General features: G+C 49.4%; 1 protein-coding gene across 2 annotated transcripts; it reads right to left on the minus strand.

Moving 5' to 3' along the window:
- Nucleotides 1-5,914: 5,914 nt before the first annotated feature.
- LOC123443870 lies at nucleotides 5,915-18,252 on the minus strand. Of its 2 annotated transcripts, none has more exons than XM_045120408.1 (3): nucleotides 17,867-18,252; nucleotides 17,639-17,768; nucleotides 5,915-6,470 (listed from the first exon to the last, which is right to left on the minus strand). In XM_045120408.1, exons 1-3 carry the CDS (start codon nucleotides 18,219-18,221, stop codon nucleotides 6,341-6,343), a joined length of 615 nt encoding a protein of 204 aa, XP_044976343.1. In that variant the 5' UTR covers nucleotides 18,222-18,252; the 3' UTR covers nucleotides 5,915-6,340. The 2 variants fall into 2 exon arrangements, with proteins under 2 accessions (XP_044976343.1, XP_044976344.1); XM_045120409.1 differs by having other exon boundaries at nucleotides 17,639-17,750; nucleotides 17,867-18,251.
- Between the last annotated feature and the right edge of the window lie 6,295 nt (nucleotides 18,253-24,547).

Raw genomic sequence — 24,547 nt, forward strand, 5'->3', positions numbered from 1 at the left:
CGTGGTGATCTTCACCATTTCCTTTATTTCGCCTTTATCTTTTGGCAAGCGTCATGTGTTGGGGAATGATATAGACAAAATATATCCACTTGGATGTGGGTGACCATGAGTTATTATTGTTAACATTACCCTTGAGGTAAATAGTTGGGAGGCAAAACTATAAGCCCCTATCTTTTCTGTGCCCGATTGAAGCTTTGACCTCATAAGTACCGCGTGAGTGTTAGTAATCATGAAAGACTATAAGATGATTGAGTATGTGGATTTTCTTTACAAGCTCTTATATTGACTCTTTCCTACATTATGATAAATTGGAATTGCTTCAATGACTGAGATCATAGTTTGTTAGTTCTCAATAGAGTTCTTGATTCATATTTTACCTCGTGAATGAATTGTTACTCTAGCAAAAGAAATTATATGTCAATATGTGTTGTTGTTCTAAAGATAACCATGATGCCTTCATGTCCGTATTTTATTTTTATCGACACCTCTATCTCTAAACATGTGGGCATGTTTATCGATCTGGGTTTTCGCTTAAGGACAAGCGAGGTCTAAGCTTGTGGAGTTGATATGTCCATTTGCATCATGCTTTTATATCGATATTTATTGCATTATGGGCTGTTACTACACATTATGGTACAATACTTATGACTTTTCTCTCTTATTTTACAAGGTTTACATGAAGAGGGAGAATGCCGACAGCTGGAATTCTGGACCGGAAAAGGAGCAAATCTGAGAGACCTATTATGCACAACTTCAAAAGTCCTGAAAACTTACGGAGAATTATTTTGGAATATATAAAAAATAATGGGTGAAAGAAATACATCAGGGGACCCACCAGGTGGCCACACGCCAGGGGCGCGGCCTACCCGCCTGGGCGCGCCCTGCAGGCTTATGGGCCTCCTAGCAGGCCTCCGGTGCCCATCTTCTTCTATATGAAGGGTTTTGACCTAGAAAAAATCATATCAGAACTTTCGGAGCGAAGCGCCGCCGTCTTGAGGCGGAACTTCAGCATAACCAATCTAGACCTTCGACGGAGCTATTCTGCGGGGAAACTTCCCTCACGGAGGGGGAAATCGAAGCCATCGTCACCACCAACGATCCTCTCATTGAGAGGGGGTCAATGTCCATCAACATCTTCATCAGCACCATCTCTTATCCAAACCCTAGTTCATCTCTTGTATCCAATCTTTGTCTCAAACCTCAGATTGGTACCTGGGGGTTGCTAGTAGTGTTGATTACTCCTTGTAGTTGACGCTAGTTGGTTTACTTGGTGGAAGATCATATGTTCATATCCTTAATGATTATTAATACTCCTCTGACTATGAACATGAATATGCTTTGTGACTAATTAAGTTTGTTCCTCGGGACATGGGATAAGTCTTGCTATAAGTAATCATGTGAATTTGGTATTCGTTCGATATTGTGATGATATGTATGTTGTCTCTCCTATAGTGGTATAATGTGAACGTCGACTACATGACACTTCACCATTATTTGGGCCTAGGAAAAGGCATTGGGAAGTAATAAGTAGATGATGGGTTGCTAGAGTGACAGAAGCTTAAACCCTAGTTTATGCGTTGCTTCGTAAGGGGCTGATTTGGATCCATATGCTTCATGCTATGGTTAGATTTATCTTAATTCTTCTTTCATAGTTGCGGATGCTTGCGAGAGAGGTTAATCATAAGGTTCGTCCAAGTAAGGGCAGCACCCAAGCACCGGTCCACCCACATATCAAATTATCAAAGTAACGAACGGGATCATATGAGCATCATGAAAAGTAGCTTGACAGAAATTTCCATGTGTCCTCGGGAGCACTTTGCTTTATATAAGAGTTTGTCCAGGCTTGTCCTTTGCTACAAAAAGGATTGGTCCACCTTGCTGCACTTTGTTACATTTGTTACTTGCTACCCGTTACAAATTACCTTATCACAAAACTATTTATTACCGAAAATTTCAGTGCTTGCAGAGAATACCTTACTAAAAACCGCTTGTCATTTCCTTCTGCTCCTCGTTGGGTTCGACACTCTTACTTATCGAAAGGACTACGATAGATCCATTATACTTGTGGGTCGTCATGAATCTACATGGCATTCTAGTCGATTTACATATATAGATCATTTGAAATGGGGCTACGGTCTAAAAGATATGACCAACACAAGATGATATGGCATGAATGCAAAATGTATGTAAATAACAGCCACACGCATGTAAATCAAGGATGCAACGAGATATTATAAAACTACATGAAATTCTAAGCAAGTTTAAATAAGGCCGGGACAACGTATAACAATTCTAGAAAGTCCCCACATGCAAATTAAGATTTCGGTACTGTTCTGCCTATAACACAATTTTAGAGTTATTAAACAGCAAAATAAATGTCACCATGCTATTCTACACATTTTTCTGGTAACGTTACATATGTGGATCATTTTAAAATGAGTTAGGTTATTTCATTATGATACAAACCATTTAACATGGCATCTGTGCAAATTAAATGAAAACAGCAAGTTAAATATTTTAAACACATGTGAGAGTTGGATATTGTGAGACTACACAAAATTCTAAGCATTTTTCATGTATACAGTTTTTAAATCCAACGCACGGTTAATTTGCTATGAATTAAATCATCTTTAATATGGCATCATGCAAAACAATGCAAACAGCAGGTTAAACATTTTTAAACATGCATGGAAATTGGAAATTCTGAATATCTTACACATCTAATTCATTTTAATCCGATGAACGGTTATTTAAATACGGGCAATGCAAAATATGGCATATTCCTGTAATTATTAATGCACTCGTTAAATGGATAAATTCGTAGAACTACGGGCCAAAACTACTACAACTCGGCCAACAGGAGCATGGGCACAACATAACTATGAAGTGAAGTTGGGGAAGGATAGTGGGTTTGGGAGGTGCTCACCCATGGGCTCGGCCCAGTCGGGATTGGCTAGGGCGGTGCAGTGCCTCGACGAAGCTCGGCCTTGGCGTGGCTGGGCCGGTGCAGTGTAGGGGGCTCGGCGGGCAGCTCGCCCACGAGCGGGCACGGGCAGGACGGCGGGTTGGCTCATTGGTGGACCGGTGAGATAAGGCGGGCTGGGCATTGGGCCAGGCGGGGCCGGCGGACCGAGGGAAGGAGAGGTTGCGGCCCACCCACGCTGGCCATCGATCCGGTTAACATGACACTCATCTCGCCTGCGGGCGAGGGGTCTTCACGCGAGGAAACCACGGAGGCGCGTGGATCCGTCGACGGGGCACGCGTTCTTAGCATCGGAAGAACGACGGTGCGGTGCTCGCGGCGAGATTCTTGGGGCGGTAGCCATGGCATCTCCTGGTCGCCGGCGGCGGCTGCGGCGGCGAGGTCCGGGCGGAGCGACGCGGGGAGGTGCGGGCCTGAGCGGCACGCAGGCGGGGTGCGACTGCTGGCGCGTACGGCGGCACAAGTGGCCAGCGATGATGCCCTCAGATTGCTCGGGCGCAGCTTGCGGGCTGGCTACGGCTCTGTGGACGGCGGTGGTCGCCCGGACATGTCTGGGTTGGCCGCGGACATGTCCGGCGGATCTGCAGGTCGAATCTGGACCCTATGATTTCAGATTTGAGGGCTGAAATTGAAGGAGGAGAGGGGTTCTCGTGATTGGAGGGATGTGGGGCTAGAAGGTGGGTTTTTTTAGGGCGGTGGCTGCAATTTTGCAACGGGGAAACCCTACAGAGTGAGAGGCTCAATCCATAGGGTGGGTTTATATAAGGAAATGGTCTATAGTGGGTTGGACCTCGTCCGTCCGATTGTGATCCGAAGGCCACGAACGAAGGGAGGAGCTAGGTGGGTCTAGTGGGATGTGTAGATGGGCTAGGTGGGGATGAGAGGGAAGGTTGTGGCCCGTGACAAAGTTTTATAACCCGAAAACGTTCGACAATTTGACCGGCTATAGTGTCGCTATACATTCAACGGTCCGGGTATCAAACAGACTCCGATTGCGATAAAATTTGGCAGGCGGCCTACCTACACTATAATAAGACCACACGCAAGATTCAACCCAATCCGAGAAATTTGTATACACACTTTTAAAAATAATATTTAAATGATACCGCGGGCTCGTGTATATGGTTAGTCTCAAAATGGTCAACGACAAGAACGAGAAGAACCGACAAGTAATAATGGATGCAAGTTTTGAAAAATGACGACAACGGAGTGCCGATGCAATGAGGATGATGCGCATGATGCGATGATGAATGTGACAAACAAAATAATCACATAGCAACAACGGAATAAAAGGGGAATCTTCTGGAGCGTCGGTTCCGGGCTGTTACAAGCAAGTCCTACCAGTAGTTATAGCACCCGTTGAGCCTTTGCAACATGGACCTCCTCCTGCAATGCTTTTGCAACATGGGCCTCTGCCTCGAGAGCCAGATTTCTTTATTCAAGAGAAGGACATATTAATTCCAAGAAATGACATATGTGGTCTTCTATGCAAAAAAGGGTCCCGATATTCACCATACGTGTGGCATATTAGACATCCGCCCACACACCGTGTATGGTGTATGCAGGAGGCAGCCCACACAGATCGTGTGTGGGCAAACATTCGAACTGCCCACACATGTGGGCGCAGCTACTTCGTACCACACGCCCAACAAGTACTACTCATTCCCATCCCCGCGTGTGGCATGAAGCAAATATGCCCACACACATAGCGCATCTACGTTAGTTACCCATGGGATGACACTTTAGTTACCTCCGGGAATGGCAATTTTAGTAACCCGAGATGGCAAATGTAGTTGAAAAAAACATGGCAACTCTCTTTGTTTTGGTTAACTATAGTTACCCGGCGCTAGTTGCCATATGTGCTTACCTAGTTGCCACATGTGATCCAACCATAATTGTCATGTATGGTTAATCATAGTTGCCACGTATGTTTACCTGATTGCCATGTACGCGCAACTACAGTTGCCATCTAGCAATGAATCATAGTTACCATGTGAGTTTACCTAGTTGCCACGTACGCTTAACTGAAGTTGCCATCTAGCAAGTACGAGCGTCGTGTGAACGAAGAGCAGTTCGCCCACACGCGCATGGACTAGGTGGTGACTGTGTGGGCAGAAACTGATTCAACCATACAGTACAATTGTCTACCGCGCGTTGCAGGTCGTGTGGACGAACTCTCCAACGCCCACACACACGATGATGCCTACGTGGGACGAAATTCCAACAGATTCCTTTAAGATTCATGCAAAACAGAATCAACGTGGATCAACACGTGTGAGCAAAGTGCAAACATGACATATGTGTGGGCGTTATCATTTGGGAAAAACAAGACAAAATTATTGCTATAAAAAAGACCATGTTTGAGGTAATTTGGATGTCCGATTTTTTTCTTCGCCGAGAATACCACATTCGCTCAAGAAATCTAATGTTTGAGTTGAACAGTCAATTAAGTTTGATAACCTCAAATTTTAGAATTGTTTGAATCTGATTGCTATTTTTTAGATTTTACTGTTCATAATGGGTGCACATGTCCACCAGTCTATTGTATTACATGAAACCACGTGCACCCTTGTATTTTCGTAGGCATTGCCTTCTTGACTATTTGCTAAAAGTCCACAAGTCCATTTACATGGAACAATGTGCACCATTGTATTTTCGTAGGCATTGCCCACTACTTCCTCTGCCATCTTGGCAGTACAGTATTTCCTAAATGCCCACCAGTCTATTTGCGTTGTGCGGTCTGAATCTTGTACAGATTCAACACACTTTCTGCTCCGCCTGACTGCATGCGTTTTGCCGAGACCACCCCCATATCTTCAACTTGTAGCTCGAAGCTGGATGCACCACATGATTCCTGGTTAGCAGCCACAAAGACAAGACCACCCAAACCATAACCGCAGCAGAAACAGACAAGGCTTGGATTCTCCCAGCTCAAGACAAATTGGGTTTGAATTGGTCCGTGGACCTAGTAGCAAGGCAATACTTCAGGGCAACCTCTCATACGAGACGATCACACGCCACAAAAAGAAGAGAATAAGGTCAACATCCTCCACCTCCCCACACCATACAACACGAGATGACAATGTACAGGCCAATTCCGATGAACTCCAACAATGAAACTCACGGCGAGATTGCCGTCTTAGCCTCTTAGGGGGTTAGGGTAAGACAACCGGTGACCCCCGGTAGCAGGATGGATTAACGGGAGGCTGGTCTCCCCCTATTTTGACCCTTTCTCTGTTCATATAGCAGTTATACAAGCTTATTGCCTACGAGAATGTCCAGTTTCCCTCTCCCGGTCCGGGTTTTTTTCCTTTAAGTTTTCCACTGTTCCAAGACAACAATTCCTTCAGGCTAACATTAGTAACCGACGTAGACGGCAGCATTGACAATGTAGCAGTCATCGTTTTTATCTCCCATTGCTTCGATGCATGTTCCACTTGAACAGATCATCCCGCCGTCAACGACCTCACAGCTAGTGATCTCACCACTACAAATAACGAGAAAAAGGGTATGAGCTGTTTTGTTGTAAAAGGGGGAGTATAACATGTTATGTAATACACCAAGATGCATATTATCAGTAGTTCAGTAACTCCACCGAATTAAGGCCTAGGGATCAGATATCCTACGCAAACCCTGTAACTCCGAGTTAGCTATTGTTGGTTATGATGCACTTGTAGCCAAGCCTTTGTGACACACTAATATTAGTCAACTGTGGTGACGTTTACTGTGAATAATACCGTGAAATATGACATAAATTTTGGATTGCTTGCAACTTTTAAAGAAACATTAATTGGAGGCAACTGTATTGCATTTCCAGAAAATATCACGAGTGCGTTCAACACAATATTGGAATAGCGACTTATGGTCTCACCACTATGCTAAAATTGCCCTTGGAGTGTACAATTGGTTGCATTCTTCGAAACGGCATAAAAAATATGCCTACCTGTTCTTCCACCGAAACAAAATTCGTATCTCTTAGATGGCATCTCTCTCGAAGGCACTGGACTATGTTACGAAAAATATACTTCTCCATCTGAAAATCTCCTTTACATCTCAATTCGGTCTCCCATAAGGATGGATGTATGAATACGTGTGTGATTGGCCGAAGTTCTATCACTAGCATACAAAGCTTCGATGATAGCCAATTCATTGTCTTCCCTACGTTAGCACGCCAAAAAAAAAACATTCTGATTTACAATACAACGCGCCTGCTAAGATGTGCATATCACATATCAGGCATAAAGTTTTACCGGACTCCCCCAAAATGATTGATAATAGAACGCACATGCTAACTTGTAGTAGATCACATTCGTACAGGAGAACGATTTTTTTCATGAGGACAACATATCTTGCAATGGTGTGTTCATTTGAGGCACAATACATATAGGTGTGTTAGTCGAAGCCTTAAACATCAGCCACCCATGCAATGGCAATGCACGAATCCAGGTGCTAGATTAGGTGACGTGTGTTAGGAAAGCAACTTATCTTTATTGAAGGCCCAAGGGGCATATATATATATATATTACACATGACTTGAGGTGCAAGGAAAGTAAACATAGACTAATAATGGTAGAGGCTAGGGTTCTACCAGGTCCCGGGCGTAGGTTGTAGGGATGGAAGTGCGGGCTGCGAGGTTGGGGACGCCGGCGCCGGCGGTTGGGTGCCGTCGCGGCGTGAGAGAGAGAGAGAGAGAGACGGCTAGGGTTTGGGGCTCTCGTCTGAGGAAGACGACAACAGAATATATTGTTTATTGTCTGCTTAATATCGAAGGGGTACATGTGTTTATATAGGAGGACAGCCTCCACTAAACCCTAGATAACTTGGACTCTAACTTGGACTCTAATATAACTTGAACTCTAAGATAGGTAAGATAACTTGGGCTAAGCCCGTAATTAACCCTGCCCATTGGGCCTCCTCCGTTGGTACGTTGTACCGGTCATAACATCTCTCCCCGCCTTCTCAAACAGCTCGTCCTCGAGCTAAACATCTGGAAACTGCTGGCGGAAATCGTCGAGCTTCTCCCAAGTCGCTTCCTCCTCTGGCAGGCCGGTCCACTGTACCAAGACATGCCAGACGCCGCGACGCTGCTGCGCCTGCAGCACCTTCGCCACATGTGCGGAAGCTGGAAGGAGGCGGACATCCGAAGTAGGAGGAAGGGCCGGCGCCGCTGCAGGAGGGTCCCCGCGGTAGGCCTTCAGTAAGCCGACATGGAAGACGTCGTGGAGGCGAGAACCAGCTGCCAGCTCCAAGCGGTATGCGAGTGTGCCGACACGCTCCAGCACACGAAAGGGACCAGCGTAGCGAGGTCCCAATTTGCGCTTGGAGCGCGGGTCCAGAGACTGCGTGGTCCTGTGGAGGAGGCGCAGCCACACCCAATCGCCCACCGCGAACTCCGCCTCGCGATGATGAGCATCGTAGTACTTCCAAGCCAGCTGTTGTGCTTGGAGAAGACGCTGGCGTGCCTCAGCCAGAATGTCGTCGCGGGTGCGGAGTAAGTCGCCCACCGTCTCGGACCGAGCCGTCCCAGGCTCGTAAGGGAGCATCGCCGGAGGTGGGCGCCCGTAGACCACCTCGAAAGGCGTGGTGCACAGGGCGGAGTGATAGGAGGTGTTGTAGCAGTACTCCGCCCACGCCAACCAGTCCACCCAAGCTCGTGGACGATCACCAGTAACACAGCGCAGGTACATGGCGATCACCTTGTTGACCACCTCGGATTGGCCGTCTGTCTGAGGGTGGAACGCCGTGCTCATGCGGAGCTTCACGCCCGCCAGTCGAAAGAGATCCCGACAGACATGTCCCGTGAACACGGGATCACGATCGCTGACGATGGACGACGGAAAACCGTGGAGGCGGACGATGCCGTCGAAGAAGGCCCGCGCCACGGAGGCGGCTGTATATGGATGACCCAGGGCGATGAAGTGCGCGTACTTGGAGAAGCGGTCAACCACCTTGAGGATGACGGACTTGCCGCCCACCTTGGGAAGGCCCTCGATGAAGTCCATGGAAATATCCGCCCACACCTGGGAGGGTACGTCCAGCGGCTGCAGTAGACCCGCGGGTTGTAGTGTCTCCGTCTTGTTCCGCTGGCACGTCACGCACGACCGCACCCAGTCGCGGACCATCGCGCCATCACCGGGGATGTAAAAATCAGCACGGAGACGATGGAGAGTCTTCTGCACGCCCTCGTGCCCTGCAGAGTGCGCCAAGGTCAGGACCTGGTGGCGCAGGTCGCCATGGTCGGGCACGAAGATGCGGCGGCCATGTAGGAGCAGCCCCTCGTCCAAGCGCCAGGGCGCGTCCAGCTCGCCGGCATCAAGGCGCTGGCGCAGGCCCTGGGCGTCCACGACCGTCGAAGTTGCCCGGCGAATGTCGTCGATGAAGGCGAAAGATGGCCCGGAGCGAATGCACATGATAGTGCCAGCCATGGCGACGTCGTCCGCGACATCCTCAGTGTTGCGGCGGGACAAGGCGTCGGCGACCGTGTTGAGACGGCCGGGGCGGTACTCAACGGTGAAGTCGAAGCCAAAGAGCTTGCTGATCCACTGGTGTTGCGGAACTGTGGAGAGGCGCTGGTCCAGCAAGAACTTGAGGTTGTAGTGGTGCGTGCGCACACGGAATGACCGGCCCCAAAGATAAGGCCGCCAGTGACGCACCGCCTGAACCAGCCCAATAAGCTCGCGCTCGTAGGCCGCGAGCTTGTGATGGCGAGCGGCGAAGGGGCGGCGGAAGAAGGCGAGCGGTCCTCGTCCTGGTGGAGGACGGCGCTGAAGCCGATGCCAGAGGCGTCTCAGTCCACCATGAACGACATATCAAAGTCCGGCATCTGGAGGACGGGTCCCGTCGTGAGCGCCCGCTGGAGAGCCTCGAATGCCGTAGTCGCCTCCTCGTCCCAGGAGAAGGCGTCGCATCGAAGGAGACGCGTCAGTGGCGCGGCGATGAGGCCGAAGTCCTGGATGTACTTCCGGTAGTAGCCGGCGAGGCCCAAGAAGCCGCGGAGCGCCCGCGGTGACCGCGGGATCGGCCACGCGGCGACAGCGACGACCTTGTCCGCGTCCATCGCTACCCCGTCCGCCGAGATGACGTGCCCCAGGTACGCGACGGAGGTCGTGCCGAACGAGCACTTCGAGCGCTTGAGGTGAAGACGATGCGCTCGAAGCTCGTTGAAGATGATGGCCACGTGTTGTAAGTGCTCCGCCCAAGATGCACTGTAGATGAGAATGTCATCAAAGAAAACAAGCACAAAGCGGCGCAAGTATGGGCTCAGCACGTCGTTCATCAGGGCCTGGAAGGTCGCCGGCGCGTTGGAGAGGCCGAACGGCATCACCAGGAACTCGAAGTGGCCATGATGAGTGCGGAATGCCGTCTTCTCGATGTCGTCAGGGTGCATGCGCACCTGATGGTAGCCCGAGCGAAGCTCGAGCTTGGTGAAGAAGCGCGCTCCGTGTAGCTCGTCCAAGAGCTCATCCACGACGGGGATGGGGAACTTGTCCTTGGACGCAGGGCGTTGAGGGCGCGGTAGTCGATGCAGAAGCGCCATGTGCCGTCGGACTTGCGCACAAGGAGCACCGGGGCGGAGAACGGCGATGTCGAAATCCGGATGATGCCCTGCGCGAGCATGACCGCCACCTGACGCTCGAGCTCGTCTTTCTGCAGCTGAGGGTACCGGTAGGGACGCACGGCTACAGGTGTCGTGTCCGGCAGCAGGTGGATGCGGTGGTCACAGGCCGCGCGGGAGGGAGGCCCTGTGGCTCGTCGAAGATGTCGTTGCGCTGCTGCAGGAGGTCGGCCAGGAGGGGATGCGCCTCGTCCAGTGCGGCCGCCATCAACTGGAGCTGTGGAGTCACGGCGCCGGAGCCACCGATGCCTGTCCACTGAACGCGACGGCCGCCCTCGCGCCAGAAGATGAGGGACAGCACATCGAGGTCCCAAAGGATGGGGCCGAGAGTGGACAGGAAGTCGATGCCGAGGATGAAGTCGTAGCAGCCCAGGTCGATGCCGACGCAGTCGATGGAGAACGGCTCGTCGCTGATGAGGACGGGAACCTGCCGCGCCACGCCCTAGCAAGCAAGGCGGTCCCTGTTGGCGACGGTGACGCTGAACTTCTCCGAGCCTGCCGGTTGGAGTGCGAGGCGGCGCGTGGCGTCCCCGCACAGGAAGTTGTGCGTCGAACCCGTGTCCACGAGCGCGGTGAGACGCTCCCCGTTGATCGTCACCGGAAGCAGCATCGTCTTTGCCGTCTTGATGCCAGCCATGGCATGTAGGGAAACAACGAAGGCGGTCGCGTCGACCGGTCCGTAGGTCGTGACGCCGGCCTCGGAGAGTGTGGTGGCGTCGAGCTCCGCGGTGAGGGCCTCCACCTCCGCGTCGTCGACAGTCTCCAAGTAGAACAGGCGGGCGCACGTATGACCCGGCGCATACGGCTCGTCGCAGTTGAAGCACAGGCCCTTGCGGCGCCGCTCGAGCTGCTCGGACGACGTCAAGCGCCGGAAGGTGCGTGTCGGCGCAGGGGCAGCCGCAGTAGCGGCCGGCAGGGCGGGGCGTGTCGGGGTGGCGGCCGCCGGGGCGGGGCGGGTCGGGGGACGCGTGCCGCGGCCCGGGAACGCCTGTTGCAGGGCGTTGGCGCGCTGCTCGTACGCGCCTGCGTAATACATGGCCGTCTGCAGGTCCTGGGGGTCGTGCATCTCGACGTCGATGCGGATGTGGTCGGGAAGGCCGTCGACGAAGAGCTCGGCGCGTTGGCGAGGCGTGACGTCAGGCGCATGGCAGGCCAACGTCTGGAAGCGGTTGGCGAAGTCCTGCACCGAGGTGGTGAAGGGAAGGCGACCGAGCTCGGCCAAGCGGCTCCCACGTATGGGGGGGCCGAACCGGAGGAGACACAGGTCGCGAAAGCGCTCCCACGGAGGCATCCCGCCCTCGTCCTGCTCAAGGGCGTAGTACCAAGTCTGGGCGGCGCCACGGAGGTGGTAGGAGGCGATCCACGTGCGGTCGGACGCCATGGTCCGCTGCCCCCTGAAAAACTGGTCGCACTGATTGAGCCAGTTCAGGGGGTCGACGGTGCCGTCGTAGGTGGCGAATGCCAGCTTGGTTAAGCGGGGTGGCTGTTGCACGTGTGGTGAGGCCGCGTAGGTGCCCTCGTGACGACCCAACGCGGCGGAAGGAGAGTGATGCGGCACCACGGAGCTCCTGACGTACGGATCAGTGTACCCGCCGAACCCCCCGAAGGTGGGGGCGGGTGGCTGCAACACCGTCGGCTGTAGTGGCGCCGTCGTGTAGGTCGGCGTGTCAATCCATGTCGGTAGCGGGGACGGCGACGGCGGCCACCGGACCTGGGTGATCGGCAGGCCCTGGGGCGCGACAATGGTCGGGGGCGGTGGCGCGAAGGGCGCCGCCGGCGGAGGCGGTGGTGGCGGGGTTGCGTACGGAGCCTGGAGGAAAGTCCGGAGGTTCGAGACCGCCAGGTTGAGGTCGCGGATCGCCGAGGACATCTCCGCCGGGGACAGGACGGGGCGGGTTCGGCCACCAGGGCCGCAGGACCGGAGGCAGCCGGACCTGAGGTGGCCGGCGGCGGCTGCTGCGAGGTGGCGGGGAAGGCGGTGGTGGCGGCGGCGGTGGTGGTGGGAAGGTCCGACAAACTCATCGAACCCAAGCTATCTGATACCAAATTGGTAGAGGCTAGGGTTCTACCAGGTCTCGGGCGTAGGTTGTAGGGGTGGAAGTGCGGGCTGCGAGGTTGGGGACGCCGGCGCCGGCGGTTGGGCGCCGTCGCGGCGTGAGAGAGAGAGAGAAGCGGCTAGGGTTTGGGGCTCTCGTCTCCTGAGGGAGACAACAACAGAATATACTATTTATTGTCTGCTTAATATCGAAGGGGTACATGTGTTTATATAGGAGGACAGCCTCCACTAAACCCTAGATAACTTGGACTCTAACTTGGACTCTAATATAACTTGGACTCTAAGATAGGTAAGATAACTTGGGCTAAGCCCGTAATTAACCCTGCCCATTGGGCCTCCTCCGTTGGTACGTTGTACCGGTCATAACAAATAAGGACTCCTAGACTAATACTAATAGACTAATAAGGACACCTAGACTAATACTAATACTTCCTAACACCCCCCCCCCCTCAAATGCAAAGCGTATGCAGTAGCATTGCACTTGAAGAAGTGTAATACTAAAAAAAATGATAATCCAAATTCGCGTCTTGAGAGTGTCGTCGTAGCATGAAGAGTCTTCAAAACTTGTCGAGTCGCCGAAGGAGAGAACGAAGAGATGGCACATCAGAGGTAGACACCGCATCACTTGAAGATACAAGATAAGTATCAAGAGAAGATGGGTTGTCAAAAGAAGATGGCACATCAAGAGGAAGACACCGAAGAGATGGCACATCAGAGGAAGACACCGCATCACTTGAAGATACAACATAAGTATCAAGAGAAGATGGGTTGTCAAAAGAAGATGGCAAATCAAGAGAATAAAGCATTGAGCGGAAAATCATAGTCCACGACAACCGTCGGCGAAAGAAGCTCGGCAGATAAGGCACGATGAACGTAGATCGACAATGCAAAAGAAGGCCAGAAAATCCTATAGAAAACAATAAGGGCAAATAGGCCACAAAAGTTGCTTAGAAAGGATCAGGACCGGAGAAAAGGCCGACGGACAAAGGTATGGTGGACTCGCATGACGTGATAACACAAAACATCGACGGATTTGGTGGACGCAGCGGAAATATATAGAAAGCTAGAAGCATAGACTAAACTCAAGACTAGATGCAATAGCAGCGTAAAAAAATCAGAGACCAAAACAGAGTAGCAGCAGGCCAAGCGATGGTAAACGGCCATGGGGAGCACGAGATGCAGCACACAAGCTAGCAAAGAGGAGTGGCAAAGCAGTATCATCCAAGCGGAAGTAGACAGAGGAGCACGCAGATGGACATGCAGGAGAAGAGTAGCACGGGGGATCACGTCATGTACGTGGCTTGTAGAACATCAACCTAGCAGCAGCAGTGGGAAAGCCAGCTGCAGGCACGTGTGCAGCAGCAAAGCAAAGCAGGCTAGCAAGAACGCAGCAACAGGGCACTCCTCGACGAGGCCGAGCGCGAGTACGGCTTCAGGCACCAGGGCGCCATTGCCATCCCCTGCCGCGTCGACCGCTTCGTCCACGTCGAGCGCCTCATCAACCGCGACTTCGGCGTGCAAGGCCAGCAGCTCCGCGTCGACCGCTTCGTCCACGTCGAGCGCCTCATAGACCGCGACCTCGGCGTGCAGGGCCACCAGCTCGTCGACCTGGACTGCGGCGCCACCACCCGATCCGATCTGGAGGAGAAGCAGAGCCGATCCGAAGTGGAGCAACGAAGATCCGGCGGCCGGAGTGGAGGACGGTGGCGGACTGGTGAGGGCGGCGGCGGCGACGACTGGCGAGGGCGGCGCGACGACGGGCGTGAACGGCAGTGACGACCAGGGAGGAGATCGGCACGACGGCGGCTGGGACTGCAGCGAGTATATCGACACGATGGCGACTGGATGGCTGAGGTAGCAGCGAAGCCTGCAGGGAGCGCCGGCATGAGAGGACCGAGCGAGAGGAGCTGGGCGGATCGACCCAGAACAGATCGATCGAGAGGAAGAAAAAAAAGTTGGATCGTAAGGACGAGTTGCAGCGTCCGGAGACCTAAACCTAGGCTCTAATACCATGTTAGGAAAGCAACTTATCTTTATTGAAGGCCCAAGGGGCATATATATATTACACATGACTTGAGGTGCAAGGAAAGTAAACATAGACTAATAAGGACTCCTAGACTAATACTAATAGACTAATAAGGACTCCTAGACTAATACTAATACTTCCTAGCAACGTGCACATACTTGCTAGAAGTACAGGAAGCAGGGATAGACATACAAGTGAAAACTCAGGCTGCTACAGATCCTAGCATCTAGGTGCGGATGTGCTGACCTCGTGCATGGCGACTGCATGCAGCTGGCGGCCGTTAGCAGATGCTAATTAGTCCGGCCGTATAACTCCTTTAGTGTGCTGAGTTAGGTTCAGTTGCCATCCATGCGTAACAAGTGGTCAAAACTATGGTAAAACAGCACCATGCATTGGAATACTGTGGTTTTGGTAAAACAGAGAAAACCACAGTTTAAGAACTGTAGTATTCCTTGCCCATGTATTGGAATACTGTGGTTTTGAACTACTATGGTTTCTAAAAACTGTGCTGACAAACTAAGCCCTAGTCATCAGCCCCGTGTAACTGGACGGCTATAATTTACAAATCACATAACAGTACAACAATTTACAGAAAATGTTATATGTGAGATGTATAAGAATACATTGAAAGAATATTACTGAAAACATATCATACTTTTAATTGCTAAAGGGCGTACCCAGTGCTGAAAGCTCCCACACAAGGTGGGGTCTGGGGAAGGAAATTTCTAGACAACCTTACGTCCTTACCCTTGCATAATAATAATTCTGCAAAGAGGCTGGTTCAAACCCAGGACCTCCAGGTCACAAGTGGACAGAGACTAGAGAGAGACTCTACCACTGCGCCAGGTCCACCCTTCATAGTTTTAAATTGCTACGGAAAGATAAATTTTATTACTTCAATTAGTTTTACTTAAGTGGATTGTCAATTTGTCATTCTCAATTGTTTTACTTCCGATTTTCGAAAGTCTTGCAACCCAATGACCTAGGATTTCCAAGAACAGTTTTTTATTGTCAACCAAGATTGATTTGTTAGATTTCTATCTAGGATTGGTACACTTATCTGTAGTCTAATGGATAATTTGACACATGCGTTAAATTCAAGGATGATTTCAAAGACCAACGAACTGAAATCACGGCACATGTATTATGTTCAAAATGGACGATGATGCTCGCCCGCTATTTACTTAATAAGAATGCATTTCCAGTTGTTTACTCAGTCTGAGAATATGTGTAAGTATGATAGCAAAGACAGGCATAATCTTGATGCAACATTAACATATACCACTTTCTACATAGGCAATATTGATTGAGAATACGAGACATTCTCTTCTATAGATGGAATGGCTATGCTACACACAATATTTAGTTTCGGGGAAGTTTTATTTGTTTTGCCCTTACAGTTTTCCAGTATATACCACATTCAATGGGTGATGAAAAAAATGCATAGCACCCGTCATAGATCATGTTCATATTTGTCTCTTATTAATACAGGAAATTGCACCCTCTTTTCAGAATTAAGATAGATGCATACTACTCCCTCCGTCCCAGCTTGCAAAAACGTCTTACATTATGGGACGGAGTAGTATTTCTTAGCCGCCTCCTCGTTCGTGTGCCAATATATAACTATCTATCCTATTAGGGAACATGACCAACAGCAGTTTTCTTCCTGCTAATTACGATTATTCAGTTTCATTTTTCTTTTTGACAGATGGTTCAACTTAATAGGTATGCGCATTGTATCATGACATCTATGGAATAGTTGCTGTATATATCCGATAGAGCAACGTGTCCGTCAAAACTTTTCTCTCCTCTGATTAACTATGAATGGTTGGACTCTTCTGTCGAGGGACGAATCAACTTCGCATGTAGCATGTATCATGTGCAAGTAACCCTTCTGTTATCGTCTACAACAAAACCTATTACAAAGATCTGAGGGTTCTTGTACTATCAAACCAATAGTCGGATGATCTCCTATTGGAAACTTCTTACAAATTCATCTAGAGAAGTGGAGACTTAAAAAGGGCCTCCAATTAGTAAATATAGCCCATGCAACAATGACTAGCCTTATAGGAACTGTATGAGTACTACGCAATATGCAATATTCAACTCTTGCAAGTATATGTTCTCGACAAGTCATGTAAATCGCATGATTGCTCTCTTGTATATCCACATAAGGTGTGTTTGTGCTGTTGACTGTTATCTTACCTCACATTGCATACTGCCTCATAAAGTTAAACATTTAATGAGACACTAGCCTTGGGTTCGGCTACCTTATTACTTACATTTGCTAGTATGTGGTGGTACTGTTTTCTGACCTGAATAAAATCTTTCACATCTGAAACACATGGTGGTGTTGAGAATTCAAAATTATTCTGGTTGTAATGGGGAGTATCATATACTAGTATCATGCGTATGATACTAGTGTATGATACTACATCCGTAATGCATAGTATCATAGAACAGTTCATTTATTGTCATGCATGACACATAGTAGCACAACATTTAATATGATACGGTATCATGATATGATACTTAATCCTCTCTTCCTTCATTTAATTCTATGCCACCTCATCAAAATAGCCTAGTTGGCATGCATGATACTCCCATTACGACCAGCCTACCTCATCAAAATTGCCTAGTTGGCATGCATGATACTACCTATGATACTCCCGTTACGACCAGCCTACTGACCACACATCCTTCTGTTGTGCTGCTTGATAAAACTTTGGCAGCTTTGCCATTAACACCCAGAAGGTATAAACCAAGATGGAAATACGGATGCTCTGCAATAAGGAATATATACCTCACTCTAATGACTGACAAGGCACCGTGAAAATTGACTTGTCATAAATAAGATCCCATCACAATGCAGCATTGCACTGGATTCTAGTTCCAGCCCTTGAATGGTCAGGTTTGAAGATTTCACAGGAACAAAGAAAAGGCAGAGAAAATGCTCACTAGGGGAAGACGGCCTTGATTCTCTCAAAGTCCAACAGATGCTGCACCGGCCTCGGGACACCCAGCTTGATCTGCAGCTTCATCTGCTCACTGTTCACCCCTGGTATCGACCCTGCAGGCGCAATCCGTGCTAAAAGCACGGTCAGCTAATGATTCGAGTAAATGCTTTGTGTGCGGGCGAGGTGTTCGGCGAAATAACCGAGGGAAACAGGTAAGCGATTGGGTTACCGCGGCGGAAGGCGGGGATGGAGTTGGAGGAGATGGCATCCTTGCAGGCGCGCACGGCGGCGGAGGTGATGTCCTGTCCGTGCTGGTCGTAACCGACGCCCATCTCGACGAACAGCAGCTTCATGGCCTCCTCCGCCCCTTGTTTTTGGCCATCGCGCATCTGGGGCTGGGCTGCCGCCATGGAAGAAGAGGCGAGGGCTCCTGCTGCTCCGGCGATTGGCCTCTTTGTCTTAGGGGGTCGGTTTCGAAGGTCGAAGTGGGAACGAGACGGCGGAGGGGAGAAGAACGGGGGCTGTGGTGTTCCTGGTTTTGTCAGGCGAAGGAGACTGCCGGAGAAAGGCGCTGCTGATGCCATTGTCTTTTGTCTGATTTGATCTGCACTGCACTGCACCGACTGAACACACACTATGCTGGTCTACCCTGGTTCGGTCCGCTTCTCGGATTTTTTCACTGTTTTGACATATTATTTAAAGTTGTGTACAAAATGAACTCAGTTTGAAAAGATTTCACGATCTAACCTTTTTTGAAACGCCGTGGCGTTTTTGACCCACTATGCAACGCCAGTCTAACGTCGCGTTTCCTGGCACCATCATAACGTCGGTCTTCTGTGGCGTTGCAGACCACCTCGAAAACGCCAGCAGTCTTGGCGTTGCAGCCCACCTCAAAAACGCCAGAGGCTTCGGCGTTTCTTTAGACCAGAAACTGTAGGAGGTAGTAGATGCATTTTCTTCATCAGAATTGTTGCTTTCTTCTTTAGACCAGAAACTGAGGATGGGAATTTTTTTGCTTCTCTTAGCAGGCAGCTCTACACTTTGAGTCATTGAGAACACATTTCCAACTTACACACAATATGAAGTTAGTACTTTGAACCATTGACATGACAAGTTCGTTAGTTCATAAAACTTGAAACATCATAAAACTCCACAAGACAAATTCACTAGTTCACAGTTCATACTTCAAAGTACTTAAGCCAAATTCATACTTCAAACTTGAAACTACATAAAACTCCATAAGACAAGTTCATACTAGCATGACATGACACTAGTTTATACTTCATTTCCTCCCTCTCTTCGCAGCCATCTTGCCCTTAGTGACGTAGCCCTCTGAAGTATTCTACCAGCCAGGACGTCGGATGTTCCTTAAGCTAGCTCGACGTGTTTCTTCCGTCGACTGAGTGGGTTGACTTGGCTACGGAGCATCTTCCATCTGCGAAGCCCCAAACTCAATGAAGTCCGGATCCGCGGCCTCGTTATCTGACTCCTCTTCTTCTTCAATCTCCTCAACATGTGCTCGGCTAGAAGAAGCATGTGCTCGACTCGAAGACGGACGAGCGGAAGAGGACCGTGGACGGCTGGCAGACGGACGAGCGGAAGACTGCACATCCATCGTGTACTGCGCACGTGCCCTCACATCGGTGGACGAAACACCATGGCAAGAAAGTAAAGCCGCTAGTGTGCGGCAAGGATTGACGACCTTCTGCGCAAGGAAAAGATAATGACATGTTAATATGCTAACGAAGGTACGACAAAACAAAGGTTAACAAGGCATCAAACCTGCAGAGTAGTTCTAACAAGTCCGTCCGTTTGTGGACATGGGGCACGGCCAAGGACCACGTTACTATCGTTGATACATCTCTATAGCTCTGTGCCCTGGATAAAACACATGTGAAATACCACCCACGAATAAATGACACTTGTTCATATTTTAAAGGAAGGACGTACCACTCGGTCATGGAGAGGACCATAGTCAAGATGCGCTCCAACTGTCTCCCTAATTGAATTGTTGAATGCAGCATCAGCAGCCTCACTCGGCAGTAGGTCCAAGCAATCAGAACGAGTCCAGTCAGCCTTATGGATAACTATGTACTCTGTACGCATCCACTCCAAATGCCTTAGGTATGCCGCCTCGTCAGTGTCGGGTGTTTGATCATTTTCAACTCGATGTTGTCTCTGAGCATTCCACATGTCCACCCAAGTCATGTGGTTCTCCTCCCAATTGATGACAGTCTTATTGCTTTGCCGGTTTGTCCTACAAAGCATTAGAATACTACATCAGTTTTATTTTTTCATGTTAGACATTGATCAACAGGAGAAACACGTGATACAAAATACTCACTTATGTAGCTTCACACTTGTCTCTACGTAATCCGGTGGGGTGCGTTGTTATACCCCGAAATGCTTTGAAACACGGTGAGGAAGATGCCACTCCACCGCATAAAAGCATATCATCGGGCACCGCACACGCCAAAGATGCTGGTCATGAAGGCACATGTTGCTCAGAGGGAACTGCCTAAGTATCGTGTACGGCCTCAAGTTGACCTACATAACAACAAGTCACTCAACCATCCATGAAAAAAAAATCAGCAAATTTGATAAAGCATTTACCTGTTCGTAAGTTAGCATGTCAAGCTCGCTTATGTATGCCTTATACCGCCCCATAGCCACGATACTCGTCCATTGGACATTAGCCCATGTGTATGCGATAGTGGGGTATCGCTCCTCATCCCCGTCAAATGGGTACTTCCAGGGTTCTTCCGGAGCAAGGTTGAAGTTCCGGCCAACAGGGATACGCTCCCACATCCAAACCTATAGGGCCCAGACGAAACCTCCAAGACTAGACGTCGGCTTACTCCTCATACATGCTCCATCCAACTACAGATTTAATAAAATGAAAATGCAACATATACCCATTTAATATAATGAAAATGCATCATATCCCATTGAATAAAATGAAAATGCATGATATTAAGCCATACCTGACGGTACAAGAAGGCTAGTGCCGCCGAACCCCAACTCCATTTAACATCCCAGTCACGAAGAGGATCCAAGAACATCCATGAGGCTGTGTCCCCAGTGCCATCTGGAAACACCACTTGGGTCAAAAGATTCCAGAGATAAGCTCTCGCGAACCTCTCCACAACAACCGGACTAGCATCCTTTGGGCACCTGCGAAAATGTCACTATATCCAACATAACAACACACCGGATGGCCTAGGATCCTTCCTAGTTTCATCAGTTCATGGCTCAGGTTCAACACCAACCAATGCTGCAACCCGTTGTCGCCACCCATCTGACCTAACCTTCCTTGTAAGAGCCCTACCCTCAATAGGAAGCCCGGTGATCATAGCAATATCCTCCAAGGTTATGCTCATCTCACCAAGAGGAAGGTGAAAAGAGTGCGTCTCCGGCCTCCAACGGTCCGTAAGTGAGGTTAGGGCCGTGGCGTTCAACCATGGTGGTGTGCCTTTAAAGTTGAGCACAAATTGAAGAAGATCCATTCTTCTAAAATAAGGCTCGTAACAAGGGTCATATAAAAGAGTTTCATTCGGGTTGTGCCCCCTCAAACGAAGTAGTGGAGGAACCTAAACAAACAAACGCATAATTTGTTAGAAGACTCAACTTGTCACAATATAAAAATCATGGAATATATAAAAATAATCATCAACACCATCATAATTACCTCTCCTCTTTCAATTAGCACCGCACGATGCTTCTGCTCGTAGTACTCATCAAGACCCGAATATTTATCCGGCTGAAACATCCTACATAATATGAACACAATTCTTACCGGCCTCTTCAAATAATATGAACTAAACCTAGGCATAAACCTAATGCGAATAATATGAACAAAACCTAGGTTATACCTATAGCCACCAAAAACTACACCTAGAGAAACCATAAACTACACCTATTAACAATCACAAAAAAAATTACTTCAAAACATACGTACACCTAGTGCAAGAAAAAGCTACACACATACAAAGTCATTGCAAAAACTAATTGGAGGGATTGGAGGAGCTTATCGGCCTCTTCGATTTGCCCCAAAGAACCAACAAAACGGTTGGGGAGGAGGGAGATCGAAGGGGGGATCTGGAGGAGGAGGGAGAGCTTTTTCGTGGAGAGGAAGAAGCAAAGAACAAGAGGTGGGCGAAGGGCGGGCGCTGGGCAGTTACATAGCCACCCAGAAACGCCAGCGTCCATGGCGTTTCAGAGCCCCCCCCCCCCCCCAAAACGCCATCTCCCTTGGCGTTTCACATAAGGCCTACAACGTCTAGTAGACTGGCGTTTCACATAAGGCCTGCAGCGTCCAATGGGCTGGCATTTCCTTATTCGTCTGCAACGCCACGATTTTTGGCGTTTCTAAAAGGGTCAGATCGTGAAAAACTTTCAGTTCGAGTTCATCGTGTGCATTTTTTTCGTTTCGTGGGTCAAAACGGTGAAAAAAACCTCTTCTCACACACTACTCCTACCACACATGTGACTCTGGGCATCTCCCAGGCTCAACCGCAAATTACCTCCTACGTCTGGCCACAACCAGCAGACCAGTCGGTGGACATAGATAGTCATTTAACACTACCCGATCACAATTCAAACAAAGTTTAAAATAATCAATTTAATTACATGCACTCAAACTGAACGAAAACATTTACATTTCGATTATATTTTAGCTAAACTATACTGGACTAGACTAACCTAATCTAATGTTGTCCCTTGCGGATCTTCACTCTCAGGACATGGCTTTCCCATGTCACGCAGTCTGCTCCTCGTAATGTGAGGAGGCCTGAAGGTATATGCTTCAGTGAAAGGGTAAAAATAGCATTTGTCTTTCGTTTGTTCGACAACGCCCCTCATCAAACAGGGCGACGGTGGCCTACAAAGGGGCAAGACATCGACTGTGCGCGATGGCGACACGTCGGCAATGGCCTTCCTGGGACCAAGCGTCGGGGGCCTCTCATATTCTACTTCTCCTCAATGTCGGCGGTGATTGCGGCCGTGCTGGCGACCGGCTTGTCGATCTTTGTGAAGCATGCTTCTTTCTATGTGGCGGTTCGGTGAACGTTGATGGTGGATGGCGTGGCTGCAGGCACGGGAGGAGCGGGCCTCGTCCGCGGCAGTGACGATGCCCGTGCCGTTGTGCTCCCCGCATGTCGGTCTGAATCAACTCGTCACTCCTCCGCGAGTTGGCTTGGAGCGGTGAGTTGCTAAACTGCGCTCCGGCCTGGACCGGCTACTTTCTCCTCCTACAACGGCGATGCTAGTGGAGAAGCGAGTTGCCTGGCTCGTATACGGTAGGCTCGGCGGGCCATCCAGTCGGCTTTTATGCCGGAGAACTTATTTTCCTGCTTGTCGGGTGCCTTCGGTAGTTTGAAGAATATGGTGCAAGGAGAAGATGGGGAGCGAAGATGTGGTGTGATTCTTCATCTGGCGTCGGGCCATGTTTAAATAACGGGCGGACGAGAGGAGCTAATCGGCGTTGTATTTAATGCTGGCCGCCTCGCGAACGGACGTGTAACTAGAGTAGGCTTCCTGGCACACATGTGTTTAATGGAGGTAGGCTTTGTGTTGTAACTATTTGAATGTGGAAAAGAGGCGGGTTCAGTCAGGCATGTCGTGGTCGACAATCTCTCGGTTGGCATGTCGTTTCAATGCCGACGGTGAGAGATCGCGTTCGCTCTGGATCGGCATTAATGTGGAGCGACCGCTCTATAGCAACACGAATGCAAGGACCCGGCGTCTGGCAGGAACACACACGGCTGCGAGTGGGGAGCTTTTAGTGTGTCAGGGTAGTCAGGAGAGGACGTGGCAACGGTCCACACGCCTCCCCCCCACACATTTTATCTTTGGTTTGTAAGAAAAGAGCGTCCAGACCGACTTGCCGATCAATGTAGGACCGCATTAAATGGCAAAACGCGTTCCAACCATGTTGTTTAGACGGTTACACGTGATTTGAGGGTTAATGTTGAAGATGCCCTCATAAGAAAAATCTAACATGTGAACATTTTTTTAAAATAAACCGAAACTTTATTCATTAGAGATAATCAATACATCGCTTGTGAAGATCGTTACAATTTCACATAAAGGCTCCTCAAACCAATGTGAGGTCAAAGAAAATCTAGCTAGTTCATGAGCTACATATTTGCTTCTCTATTACAATGTTTGAATCTTGAAATAATGAAATCAAAGGCATAATGAAAACAATCATCAAAGATCGTTGTCGCCGCTACCGCCGGCTGTCCTTCATCCTGCATGGTTTCAATCACCTCAAGATTGTTTGAGTTAATAATGAGGTGGTTATACCCGCCCTTTGCGCTAATGTTTGACCAAATTTGAGAGCTAGAGCTTCCGCCGTTAAAACATCCGTGCAATAATCAATCTTCTTGTTTCCTCCAGCGATAAACCTGCCTTTGTCATCTCTTAGAACCGCCCCATCGTTCCCTTAAGAAGGTCATGTCAAAAGAAGCATCAACATTAAATTTAACAAACCCCCTAGAGGGACATGACGAACCCCCCTTTTTCATCGAAGCCTTTGTGGACGATGCATTAACGTAGTTTGATGTATGGGCTAGAACCCCCATTGAAATCTGATGTGCATCCTCCGTTGCCTCCTTATACATGATGACCCACAAGTATAGGGGATCAATCGTAGTCCTTTTGATAAGTAAGAGTGTCGAACCCAACGAGGAGCAGAAGGATCTGACAAGTGGTTTTCAGCAAGGAAATATCTGCAAGCACTGAAATTGTCGGTAACAAGTGATTGTGTGGTGAGATGATTCGTAGCAAGAAACAAGTAACAAAAGTAGCAACGGTGAAGAAAAGTGGCCCAATCCCTTTTGTAGCAAGGGACAAGCCTGGACAAAGTCTTATAGGAGGAAAAACGCTCCCGAGGACACACGGGAATTTC

The sequence above is a fragment of the Hordeum vulgare genome, chromosome 3H (assembly GCF_904849725.1).
Source record: "Hordeum vulgare subsp. vulgare chromosome 3H, MorexV3_pseudomolecules_assembly, whole genome shotgun sequence".
NCBI classification, from domain to species: Eukaryota; Viridiplantae; Streptophyta; class Magnoliopsida; order Poales; family Poaceae; genus Hordeum; species Hordeum vulgare.

Excerpts from the sequence above, each read along its gene's own strand:
- LOC123443870 (XM_045120408.1), bottom strand. The coding sequence starts at position 18,221 with ATGGCATCAGCAGCGCCTTTCTCCGGCAGTCTCCTTCGCCTGACAAAA. Across the intron at positions 17,769-17,866 it reads CATCCCCGCCTTCCGCCGCG|CACGGATTGCGCCTGCAGGG; the intron begins GTAACCCAATCG and ends CCGTGCTTTTAG. Across the intron at positions 6,471-17,638 it reads ATCAAGGCCGTCTTCCCCTA|TGGTGAGATCACTAGCTGTG; the intron begins GTGAGCATTTTC and ends CGTTATTTGTAG.